The 12,900-nt window shown below is 35.8% G+C and overlaps 1 protein-coding gene across 1 annotated transcript; it reads right to left on the reverse strand.

The window, feature by feature from the left end:
• Window positions 1-8,608: 8,608 nt before the first annotated feature.
• On the reverse strand, window positions 8,609-11,936 carry LOC116256841 (uncharacterized). Its single transcript, XM_031633352.2, has 2 exons — window positions 10,955-11,936; window positions 8,609-8,953 (listed from the first exon to the last, which is right to left on the reverse strand). The coding sequence occupies exons 1-2, from the start codon at window positions 11,711-11,713 to the stop codon at window positions 8,852-8,854; spliced, it is 861 nt and encodes a 286-aa protein (XP_031489212.1). The 5' UTR covers window positions 11,714-11,936; the 3' UTR covers window positions 8,609-8,851.
• Window positions 11,937-12,900: the final 964 nt, after the last annotated feature.

The raw sequence follows: 12,900 nt of genomic DNA on the forward strand, positions 1-12,900 counted from the left end.
ATATAATCCATAATGCAGTAACGTCCACACACACACACACACACATATATATATATATACGTGTGTGTGTGTGTGTGTGAATCTATTAAATATATATATATAAAGAAAGAGAGAGAAAAAAAAAACAAAAATCACCCAAGTGCTTTATACTGCCGGGTGACAAATATTCGAAAATCATCATCAAAAATACCATGCAAATGCAATGGAAGTATGATACACAACGATTTATGGTGTTTGGAGCTACACTTTATAATACATTTAACCACAAAAAATATGGCATTTGGCAGCTAGCACATCTTAATTTTGTTTGCTATATGTGTGTGTAAATATTTAGCCATTTAGCAATATCAGGTAGTCAGTAGATCTCAATTTCCCTATTATACATGTCTCTATGTGTGAAAAATATGTGTGTGCAAAAAATACTTTCAACAATTTAACCATTCTTCTTACCAAATAAGGTAGCAAATCCTGATAAAAATGTTTTTGTAGATCATGATGTCTAGTTAGGGGCCTACGCGTGTGTGTGTGCATCTGGGGGTGTGTCAAAAAGAGCATAGACGCAATATCGTATTCAGCCCATGCGCTTGTGTGTGCCTATGTATGTGTCAAAGAGAGAATAGACACAATACTGTATTCAGTCCACACTCCTCTATGTTCCCACCGATCTAGATTATTCAGATTTGATTGATTTAAGTGGACCGTAAATTGAGATACAGAGGAAATTCACATTCTATGCAATAACTGTTTTACATATCCTTATCCAATAAGATACAGAGAAATATAGGTGTGCTAGAGGGAGGGGCAATATCAAGTTATCAAATTCATATATTTTCCAGTACAAAGAAAAGTTGTATGACATTAATTCTTAATTACTGTTCATCTTACATATTGAAAAGTTAAGATAGTACAAGCACATGACTTAATGCATCACATTTTGTAGATTAACGAAAACTTCAGCTTTGCATGCATCAATGGTGGAAATCAGGATGTGTGGGCAAACCTGCATAGAAGAAGTAAAACTTGTTATAAAAAATGAAGAAGACAATTGAGTATATAATATATTCCAAACTCAACTGAATGATCCCGCAAGCGAATCCATGATTTGATTGACACGCTCTTGCAGCATATCTACCATTGCACAATTTGTCTCTAACTTAAGGACCTTATCACAACTTGCCTCAAGGTCAAGTACTCTAGCACATGTTTCTTTGAGCTCATCATATTTTGCACATTTATCCTCTAACAAAACAAGCTTTCCTTGTAATGTACTGACTTGATAATGCATTTTGTGGTTCAAGCTAACTCTTTCTTGTGCTTTTAGTAGAAAATTGCAAATGTTTCATACCTCATATTGCCATTGTGAGTGTTCAACCATGGCTATCGCCTCCCATCACGTGGGATAGGACATCATCGCTGCCACGTGAATCGAATGCTCCCTCAGGCAAAGTCGATATCTTTTCCTAATGCATTGACATACATGCAAAATTAGTGCACAGTAATATATCTACTCTTGCATGAAAAACAATTGGATACAATAACTTGCTATAAAACTGTTGGTTTACGGGTTAGAGTAGTTTGCATTAGTGTTGTTTTGATTTTAGCAATAAAAAACTTCAGTTTGTGAGGGCTCAGGTCTATCTTCTCCAAACTATATAAGTGAATATATCAATTTGAGTGGTGGATAGATATATAGTTTAATGTTAATATTCAACTAGAATTTTAAGCTCAAATAAATGTAAATTTATAATGTAACTTTTTGTTTTAAATCTTGCAAAGCTCTTTGTACCTGTGGTTTGTTGATAATTTAACTACACTTCGTTTTGTGTATTTTTTTTCATTAACTTCCTGTAAACCATTACATTAAATAAGTTATCACTAGTGATGATATAAATTCTATTTGATGTAATGATAAATTCTAATTACATTCAAATTTATAGAATATATACATTTTGCCCCTCATCATCAAAATGCTTCATAATATATTACAGCTAATCATCTGGAATCTCATGCTTGGCAAGTTGGGCTTTACCAGCTTCAAACGTTGCAAATTGTTTGTATACTTTTCTTAGTTCATACCTGCATGATATAAAGAGAAGTGTATATTCTTGTAATGCCCACTTGTGTACAGCACTGCTCATTACGACCCTCAAATTTTTCCTATCAATTCAATATATAAAACAAAGTAGAACTAACAACAAATGGGATATGACAATAAATTTTTAAAAGTTAAGACGAAAACAACATTAATGACCTGCACATATTTCTAAAAATCTACTTTAAATGAATTAGGTAATTCTGACCACTTGTGAAATATCAATAGTGTACTTTCTAGGTATTGTGCCAATGATCCAATAAAAGTTGTCAAAAATTATGTTTCTCTATCGATTGGCTGCTTGAGTGTGTTCACACAGATTATTTTTTTGCCAATGTCTCAAAGTTGCAGGGTCAAGAGCTCGAGTCCATCCCTGTGTGTGTCTTGGTGGAGATACTACAAACAAGTAAATACATGTTAAACAAAACTTGAGAAATTATTGCAGAAATTAAGCCAGTGAATATAAACTTCAGTGAATGAGCATATTGACGAACAATGTTGCCTGAAGAAACTTCACCCCATGTGTCATTGTCTATGTTGTTATATGTGGAGGGCATATACTGTCGTTGAGAAGTCCTTTGACAAAAGAACATATTATCACAAAGATGCTTTCAACACGTTTGGCGATTATAATAGTGACCTTGGTCATTCAATTTAATATGTTGGAGGATTTTAACAATGCCTGTCTTGTGGTCTGCCGTAAGGAAGAAAGCATCGCCTTCCCCACCAATTGTTGCTGGATACGACTTTTACACGAGGAGAAAAAAAAGTCTAGGAATTCTGTCCACCGTGAACACAACAGTCCATTAACAAAAACATACAGTCTAAAGCAGGAGCCCTGCTGTCCACCCCACAAAAACAATTTGACACTGAACGTTTGAGATGCTCTTGCATGTCAGACTTCTCCATTCAAAAGATACTTCTTGAGATGCTCTTGCATGTCTTACGTTAAAAACTTTTCTCACTTTATTCATTTTTTTTATTTTTTAATGCCAAACATTTTTTTTTCATTTTTTATTTGTTACAAATCTACTTACCTTTTAATGTTTGCATTATTATTTTCTTACTTATTTTATTTTTTCTTCTTTTTGTACTTTTCCCATTTTTTCAAGTTTGCCGTATTATATAAAAAAAAATGTCGCCATTTAAAACTCCAAAATGTTATTTGTACCTATGATTTTGACTTTGTGGTCTTTTCTATCATTTTTTTTAAGCTTGCTGTGTATAGAATGAACACCACCATTTTGTCTAAGTAGTGCCGTTGCCTTTGTCTTTTTTCTTGACTCATGTTGGGTATAGTTTGAGCACTACTGTTTTGTCTTAGCAGCCAAGGTCTGTCCTTTCTGGACAGCTTATTCTATTCTAATAAAAGGTTGGGAAGCATGGAACATGAGAAGACATGTTTCTACTTTTTATCATATGGGCATTTTGATAACAGGGTGAAAATATTTTCTAGTTTTTACTTTTAAAGATTCCAATTGGATATAACTTTAACTGTATTTGTTTTTTTGGATATTCATATATTTAGATTTGCATGTGAACAAAGAAAAGGTCATATCCAAATTTAAAATTTGGTTTCACGATTTGAATCAGATTCGAATCTGATTTTTCTTTTCATATCCCAATCTAAATCCAAATCTGAATTTTAAATCGACTCTGGCCAATTTTCAAAATGTAAGAGAATTGGATATAAGATTCATTTAAAACTAAGTCCAATCAGAATCAGAATCCGATTGTATGTCATTTCTAACCTAAAACGCATGATACTTTGTTAGAAGCGACAACTAATTTCAGCTAATCCAGAAGAAAAAAAATTGGTCAATAATTTGCTCTCTCCCAAATCATGTGCAAGACGATCTACTCAACGCCCTAAAAATATAATGGCTGACTTGTTGGTAGGAGCAAATGTCAGGAATATTCATTCCAACTGCCACTTAAAATAATACCAAAGAAAGTCAGCCAGTAGTTTACTGAAAATATTAGGAAAAAAATGATCATCGATAAGCATGTGGTGAAACCAGGAAATAAGGGCAGTGACGGCCATGACATGGAGGTGATAAAAGAAATTAATTCAGATTATTTCTCCTTCCCATGCAAAATTAGCAAACTTGGTTATGTGCACACACTGCTGATCAAAATGCGCTCACTAAAATACAAGAAAGAAGTTTTTAAAAGGGTAAAAAACAGATGTGAAAAAAGAAAAAGTCTAAAATGCCAACTACTTTATAAAAATTGGAAAAAAAAATACTCTCATCTCCCTTTTGGTAAACTTGGGCGCCGGGCCTGGCCATCGGCCGGTACCTGGTACGGGCCCGGGCCCGATAGGCCGGCCCGGGTCATTCTAACGAAGCCCGATCTGGCCCGACCGACAACATTTAAATAATTTTTTTATTAATAATATATATTTTATATTTAAAAATTTATTTTTATCGTAACTCGGGCTGGCCCGATGCCCAGGTCTACCTTTTCGTGCATGCACTTAACTCAAACTGCAAAATTAGTGCTGGGAAGTCAATCGAAAATTCGATGGATCGTTCAAACCCAATGAAGATTTCGTATAGAGTCACGGATGCCGAATTCAGAGACATTGGATTTGAACGGTAGATCTGTTATTACGTGGAAAACAGTAGGCAGCTCTAATGCCGGAAGATATTAACGAAAAATCATTCATGTGGGATACAACAAAATGTGTCGATGGATCTGAGATACTCAACCAAATTGCTTCAAAAAATTAAAGTCAAATATGGAATAAAAAATTCACATCCAAATAAGAAATCTGCAGATTGGATATTAAGATGTATAATAATGACATCTGATCAATTACTTAATCCAGATTCATTATATATATATATATATATATGTATCTTATGGGACTAATTCATTTAAACAGCATCGCTTGTTTGTTGTATGCTAAGGTTTGATGTATGCACGGTTCAAATCCAATCCATATTTAAGACAAGAGTTGTGATGCTACATTCTAGTGAATCGTTCAGAGACCGACACTGGTAGATCTGTCATTACATGGGAAAGAGGATTTGAACAAAAATAATTCTTCTGGGATACAATCAAGGATGTCAATGGACGTGATTCGGATGAGTCATTCGACCAAATTGTTCGCGTAAAAAAATTTGACGTTTGATTAAGAAATCTAATTGGATATTGAGATGCAAAAAGTTATACATCTGATCAAATTATCCAGATTCAATTTTTTTTAAAAAAAAAAAAAGTAGACAGCAAATTTAGCTTTAAATAAATATACAATATTAAAGTCAGGTTTTAATGTTTAATAATGTGGTTTGGATTCGTTAATTATGTATTCAAAAGCCGGTTTTGGATTCGTTGTAAAGTTAAAATTGGATTTGGTTTTGGTTTTGGTTTTGGATTTAAGTTTTGGATTCACATGTCTTATAGAATTTTCCCATTAAACTTTAAATATGAATATGTGGATATCCAATAAATCGGATATGGTAAGGTGTAGATCTAATTCAAATCTGATCCATTCACTTTTCAAGATGCAACAATTTCATGTACATTTTAAATTGAAAAGTTAAATAAAATGTAGAACTGATTCAAATCTAATTCATTGACAACTCTAGATACAATAATTTCGTGTACATTTTACATTAAAACTTTAAATATTTACAATCTCATATACATATAATTAAAGAGATTCCTCAGGTACGGCTTGAAATGTATCAAAAAAAAATGTATGCATGTCGTATCGCCACAATACCTTTTGTTGCTAGAGAGACTGCTGAACCTACAAAAATTTTAGGTTGCAATTGTACAATATGTAACAAGCATGAAACAAAACCATTAATAATGAGGGCATACACTAGGGGATGGGCATCGGCCAAGCCGGCCCCGGTCCTATTTCGGCAGCTTGGACCCTGCCCCATCCGGTCTGGTTCAATTTTAATAAATAAAATAATATATATATTATATAAACATATACATGTATAGTATAAATAAAATTAATAAAAATATATATTATATAAAATATAACTAAAAATAATAAAAAGTTATCGGATTCAGCCCAGTTCAACCCTACCTCGGCCTGGTCCAGGCTTGAGGAGTGAAAGCCCGATGGGCTCCTTGCCCAGTGCCCACTCCTAGCATATACAGTGTCTAGTGTTGGCAACATATAAGCAAAAGGCATTTGATTAATAAATAATAAGAAAAACCAATCGTATAATTTTAACTCAGCACAAAGCAACGAACTGTCAGTTCCTCTGCCAAAACTGAGTACCGCGCCAATGTTGTCTGAGAAACAATACTTGTTAGCTGATGTATTTTAATCGCAGCTTATTAAATTATTTTGCAGAATCAAGCAGCTTTTGCAAACTCTGTTTTTCATGAAAGCGCAAAACACAACACATTGACATGTGGTTCGAAAGAAGAGATGGGTGGTGCTAAAGAAGATGCCTCAAGGGTGGATGTTATCTTTGCATCAAAGGCCAGGTAAGGTAAAGCCCTAGGGAAGGAGTCGTTTCATCATCGACGTGGTAAATCTGCACTCCAGTTTGAGGGGAGTGCTGAATTGCCTGTAGCTGTGCACCATCATCTTTTTGGTAGGAGATGGTTGGCATTATCTTTCATTTCTTTTGGAAGATTATCCTGTGTAGGTTAGTGGTGACAGGATAATGGCAATCCACTGACACTTGGATTTTCTGAAGATCTATTACTCCACTTTTTTGTTTGGAAGTCTATTTTGTTGTTTTGGGAAAGCTGCATCGGTGGTGTGTGTAATTCCTATTTCTCTTAATGATTTTCTTTTCTCCTTTGTTGGGTGATGAATGAAGGAGAGCCTTGGATGTACGAGTCCTTATTCTCCCAACTACATATTTGCATCGTCATTCCTCTCTCTCCATTGTTTCTTTGTTCCACTTTTGGCATTGAATTCTAGCATCAAAATTCAAGGTACACCCTTATTTCCTTGTCCCATTTTTCCCTACCATCCCTTTTTTCCCTACCATAGTTTCTTCTTTGTGGGGATTGAGGAATGATGTTCTTTTATATAGACGTTTTTTTCTGAGGCAAGAAATAGTGAGGACCTTTGAGCTATGGGAATGTAATGTGCTTTGTAGCCCCATGCAGTCAGCACTGTGATCAAGCATGACAAGCATAGGGTTTTTAATGTCACCATAATAAAACCCACCATGAATCCAAGGCTGTTGGTAGCTCTAATTAGAACAAAGACTAAGAACATGAACCAAGACAATCAACCACTTAGTAACTCATTTTATAAGTCTTCTAAGATCTCTCATAATGTTCAATACGAGACTAAATTTTGAGGTGTTACAACCATTTCCCTTAAGGCACACGCATCTGTGCGTTTGAGACCTGAGGTTTGAGTGTTGAAATGGACTTTGATATAGTGCATCTATTCTGGTATATTCCTACTCACTCTTAGCAGTTTTAGTTATAGGCAAAAAAAGGTTAGAAACCAAGACAACTAACCACTTAACAACCTCTTTCATAAGTCAGTCCTCCCTGATTATAACAATCTTCAATACGTTGCTAAATTTTTTAGGTATTTCATTTGGTAAGAGTGTTTTGACAAGGCAAAGAGAGATATCTTGTTAAAAATGCAATGTTTTTCTTTTCCAACTTTGTCTTGCAGATAGGAGCGCTTTTCCTTTTCACAAATCAAGGGTATTTTTGTCTTTTAGCCCCTACTAAGGAGTAATTGAATTTTCTCAGATCCCAAACTTCTCTTCAAGCACAAGAGCATGCCTTGATCTCAAAACAAAGGGATGTAACCGTAAGTTCACTTCCCCTTCATTATAATTTGATTTGAAGTTAAATCTAATTCGTTAAGAAAGTTCTCTTTCCAATTGATAGATCAATATTGGGATTTGGCTTTTTGAACACCTAATTGTGGTGTTCGGGATGAGAGGATGGAGAAGGGAGATGCCTCAAAGAGGCTGAACTCCCTCATCCTTTCCTCCGCCCTCAAGGTCCAGAGCCCATTCAGGATCTAGGTGAGCTACAATACGCCAAAATGTTGTTCATCTATTGTTTATAGTTCACAAGAGTTGAGCCCATGAGAATCGAATTGATGACTGGATTTTCATCGGCCTACAAGTCCAACCTGCTACACTACGCCCTTTGGAGTTGAAGCATCCCATTGTGACCATAACTTCCATAATAATCGTGCAAAATGTGAGTCAAATCGCTTTTATATGTACATGGAAAAATAGAATGGTGACTGTATTTTTGTAAAGTCACTTAGTCATTTAATCAAAACCATCTAATCTAATGATTTAATATGATAAACGGTTAAAAGAAAAACAAGGAAAATTTATATTAGTTTATATATTTTTCTTCCTATTTTTCTTACATGTTTTATATCCAATGCTTTATATGGATATGGCCCTTAGGTGACTCTGGATATTAGAGTCACCACTCACTCCCTTATAGAAAAACTGAATGCTGATATATATATATATATATATATATATATATATATATATATATATATATATAAAAGGCAACACCGATAAATAACAATCATACCATCAACCGTCACAACCATGAATTTTACATTAAAATATATCAAGTGCCTATTATATGCTAAATAAGTAACTATAATCTCATTTCACACGACGAGGTTGAGGAGAATTGCAAGTCAAACTTATATTTAGTTCGAAGAAGGCAAATGAGAGGCATAAGCTATCACCTTCTAAATATACATGGACTTCTATTAGTGGATCATCTAAAGGTCCAACACACACACATATATATATATATATATATTTAATTTCGAAAGCTAATTTGTGCTCCTGTAATTGGAATCCCTCTCGACACTGAAAGCGTCTGGTTTAATCTGCCAGCATGGTGAAGTATTTCCTTGATCCTCTGCGAACACCAGACAGACACCAGTAAGTAGATTCGGAAAACTAAATATATAAATGCACAAAATCACCGCTGAAAGAGCCTCGACATTGAACGACATCATCTTAGAACACGCATGGTTCAAGAAAACCATTGTTTTTGGAACAAGAAACATGATCCAATATCCAAGTAGAACATTCATAATCAAATCATATTTCATGAAACAAGAACACAATTATTTATTTAATCATGTGTTATAAGAACATGTGTTTGGCGAACACCATGCTGTTTATGCGCATTTTGGAAATGACTCGGTTTCATGTTGGCCTAATATATAAATACACTAACATCAAAAAGTTTATTTTACATTTTTAATATAGTAAGTAATTTAAAAATGATCAACAGAGGCCAAATTCCCATAAACTAATATTTTGTTGTAAAATTTTTTTAACCGAAAAAAATAATTTATGGCTGAAACGACGAGTCAGGAAAGCTTTTGAAACGATAGGGACACCAAGCCTGAAAAAGTAACTATTTTCCAGCACACCTGTCCATCGTTTGCGGCAGGAGGAACACGCGTCCCTTTGTCTCACAAACTTTTAAAAGATGAGTTTACCCACAAACTTTTATCTTTAAATATTTAATTAAGAAAATCGTTACCGGTTAGTTTCGGATCTAAAATCTGATGATACTGCATTAAAAAAAAAAAAGTTTAATGTTGCATAAAAAGATGTGTGATCTTGATGTCAATAACATAGATTTTAAATTTATGCATTTATGCTACAAGAGTTTAAGGTGAGAAAGTCTATAGATACGAGATTCTAACATCTTACAGATTTGCGGTGAAAGCCATGCTTTTATATCTTCAGCCTACTGGATAACATTTGAATACATAATATTAAAGGTCCAAGCAATAAAATACTAGATATTGAGTAGTCAGGTGGCTTTTAGGAAATAAACCTGTAACTTTTGTCTAGGTGTTTTAGTTCCATATTTGTTTATATATAAAAGTTTTCTTGACACACATCTTGATGTATAAACAGGGTTGAAAAAGCAACAATGAAAAATTTTTACTTGAACCCAACTTCCACTTGTTTAGATGAAATTTTACTCTCCATAAAGAACCTGTTTATTTATTCCGCGTTTGTTTTGTGGTAGAAGTTTTTCATAAAATTTGAATTAAAGTTTCATCTCTACAATACAATACCATGTATTCAAACATAACCCCAAGATTTTGATTTTAACTGCATAAATGGACTCCATGACTTACCCAGAACTCCAAACGTAGTCCCCTAGAGCTTTCTTTCTTACTTTCTCTCCTCCCATTCTTTTATGTAAGATTATTATTTTTCAAGTAGATGCCAAGTTTTTATATTGGAAAATAAGTAGATACAAGTGCAGGAAACTTTCTATAATTACTGTCGTAAAAACTGTTTTAAACAATTGTCGTAAAAACATGTATCTTTAATGCCATGGCAAAGATATAAGATTGAAAATTTTTCCACCGTAAGAGGTGCATAGTCAAACGCCCACAATCTCTCTCTCACACACAAATAACTAACTACATAAATAAATAAATATTTCCGTGTTTAATTCTAAAATACGTCGTGCAAAAAAAAAGTAAATTTTAAAGAAAACGAATTTCGAGCACAAGAAGAAAGAGAAGCGATAACCATGGCGCACCAATCAGTCATCCCCCGGACTACACCAAGTGGGTGGCAACCCACGTGATCAACCGTGCCAATCACGACACTCATCTTCTTTTTTCGTTCTCTTCTCCTTCCATAAGATTTTTCCGTTTTGTTTTCGTCCCTCTCCTTGAATCTTTTTCTAGTAGATGATGAGGCTCAGCGCTCCTGTCGCTCTCGACCAGCTTCAACTCTTACCATCTATTATTCTCTCACTGGCCCACCGTAGAAATTGAGCCAGAATCCGGAGCAGATTCCCCAACAGTGCCAAGAATTGCAGAAAGAAAAAGAAACGAAAAAAAAAAAAAAATCGTAAAGGGGATGAAGAAGAACGAACCGAGTCATCTGCATAGACGTGGAACCTGATCTTCTGGTTCTGTATCTTCTGCTGCTGCTGCTGCTGTCGGTGTTCCTTTTGGCTCTGGTTTCCTCCCAGCACTACGACGCATATGGTTGCAGCAGCGGCGGCGACGGCGGTGGCAGCTACCATCCGGCCGAACGAACACAGAACCCCCATCCCCTCGATCCTCCACCTCCAAATCGTGAACCCCGATCCATGACTCTTCTCCCCTTCAACCAGCGTGCGACCCATCATACTGCTCCCCTCATTCTTCTCTTGACCAACAACCAACTTGGGAACACCGGGGAACTCATCGGAATTCATGGAGCGTTCCTCACCCGGAGCAGCCCCGCCGTGGAATATTTCCGGCAGCACTGCTGCTTTTATGTCGACGAATTTAGGCAAAGTGCCAGTTTGTTGCAGAAAGATTTCCTTCTGCAAAGTAATACTAAAAACAGGAATCTCCTTCTCTTCCTCTTCCTCCTCCTCCTCCAAATTCTTCTCAATTCTTGGTTCCAACCAAGGTGGCATGACATCCACGTCTTCAATGCCCACTGCTGGACCTTGAATCAGATGATGGCGAGGAGGTGGAGGAGAAGGAGGGCAGATGAAGTAATTGACATCCACCAATAAAGATTTGTCATGAAGACCAACATCTGTAGAAACGAATTCCCTCCCAGCAACAAGGAATCCTTCATCATCTAGCATCTCCCACCCATCATCGAGATCCATCTCGTCTGAAGATGGGTAGTCCATGGTAGAATCCACGAGCTGGGGTTTTTGAGGTTGGGGAACGAATCGGATCAGAGAGAAGGAGCACTGACTCTCTCCCTCTTTCTTTCGAAGCGTGATCAGTTGGTGGTAACAGAGAGAGAGAGAGAGAGAGAGAAGGCCTGGAGAGAGGCGGTATTTGAACTTGAAGAAGGAACCGCCGGCCGTTTTTGGAGAAGACTGTAACCGTGGGGGTTTCTGTGCTTAATCCGTCCCATTCCTTTCCCTTTGTCTGAGTTGACGTAGGGAGACTGGCCCACTTGCTACGTTAGATCACACGATCATCGATGGACCGACTTAAAGATATTTCTTTTTTTTCTTGCAGAATTTTGGTCCTCTTCATTTTCTAGGGAGAGATCAAAATCATGTTCATAGATGGAAAGGAAGTGGTTTCTCCATCATCATACATGTGTCCCCCAACTGTTCACCTTTCAATTGAAAAAAAAAAGGAAAGGAAGCCTAAACAAGTCAAAATTCAGACCCAAGAAACCTTTCTTGTATTGTTTTGAAACAAAAAAAATTAATATGTGTCTGAAGTTTATGATTCAAAATTGCAATGTTATGAGAAAGCACATAGGGCAAATACTTGGGGAAAAGAATCTCATTTCCATTTTATCCAAAGTCAGGTTGCCAAAAACGAGTTTCCTTTCCTTGGTTTAGTTTTCAACCAGCAATTCACCTGTCCCATTTTTTACTTTAAAAATAATAAAAGTTTGTGGTATCAAAACCGAGTCGGGTCCATTAACAGGTCAGTTTGAAAGCTGAAAAGTGCAACTTGGATCAAACTTAACATAAGCTCATGTAAAGGTATCAGAACAGAGTCGATACCAAATACAACCCTAATTTATATGTCAATTAATAAATTGTTATCACCCCCATTGAAACACAGACACAAAAGCATCGTTAGAATCAAACCAACGGTGCAGAGTTGCCTAGGAAAGTTTTGCTCTTAAAAAACGTAAAAGTAAAAGATAGAGCGAAAGAAAAAGCAAAACTGAAGAAGAGTAGTAAGGAATGAAACAAAGGGAAAGGGGCAAAGATTGAGCGTCCGGTACACATGGCCAGGCCAGAAATAAAATCCATGCCCAGAAATTTTAGATGGATTTGGATCTCTGTCCGATGTAGCTATTAATTAGGCGTTTGTGTAATTGAATTCTAGATTTGGACCTCAT

Source organism: Nymphaea colorata, chromosome 6 (assembly GCF_008831285.2).
Source record: "Nymphaea colorata isolate Beijing-Zhang1983 chromosome 6, ASM883128v2, whole genome shotgun sequence".
Lineage (NCBI taxonomy): Eukaryota > Viridiplantae > Streptophyta > Magnoliopsida > Nymphaeales > Nymphaeaceae > Nymphaea > Nymphaea colorata.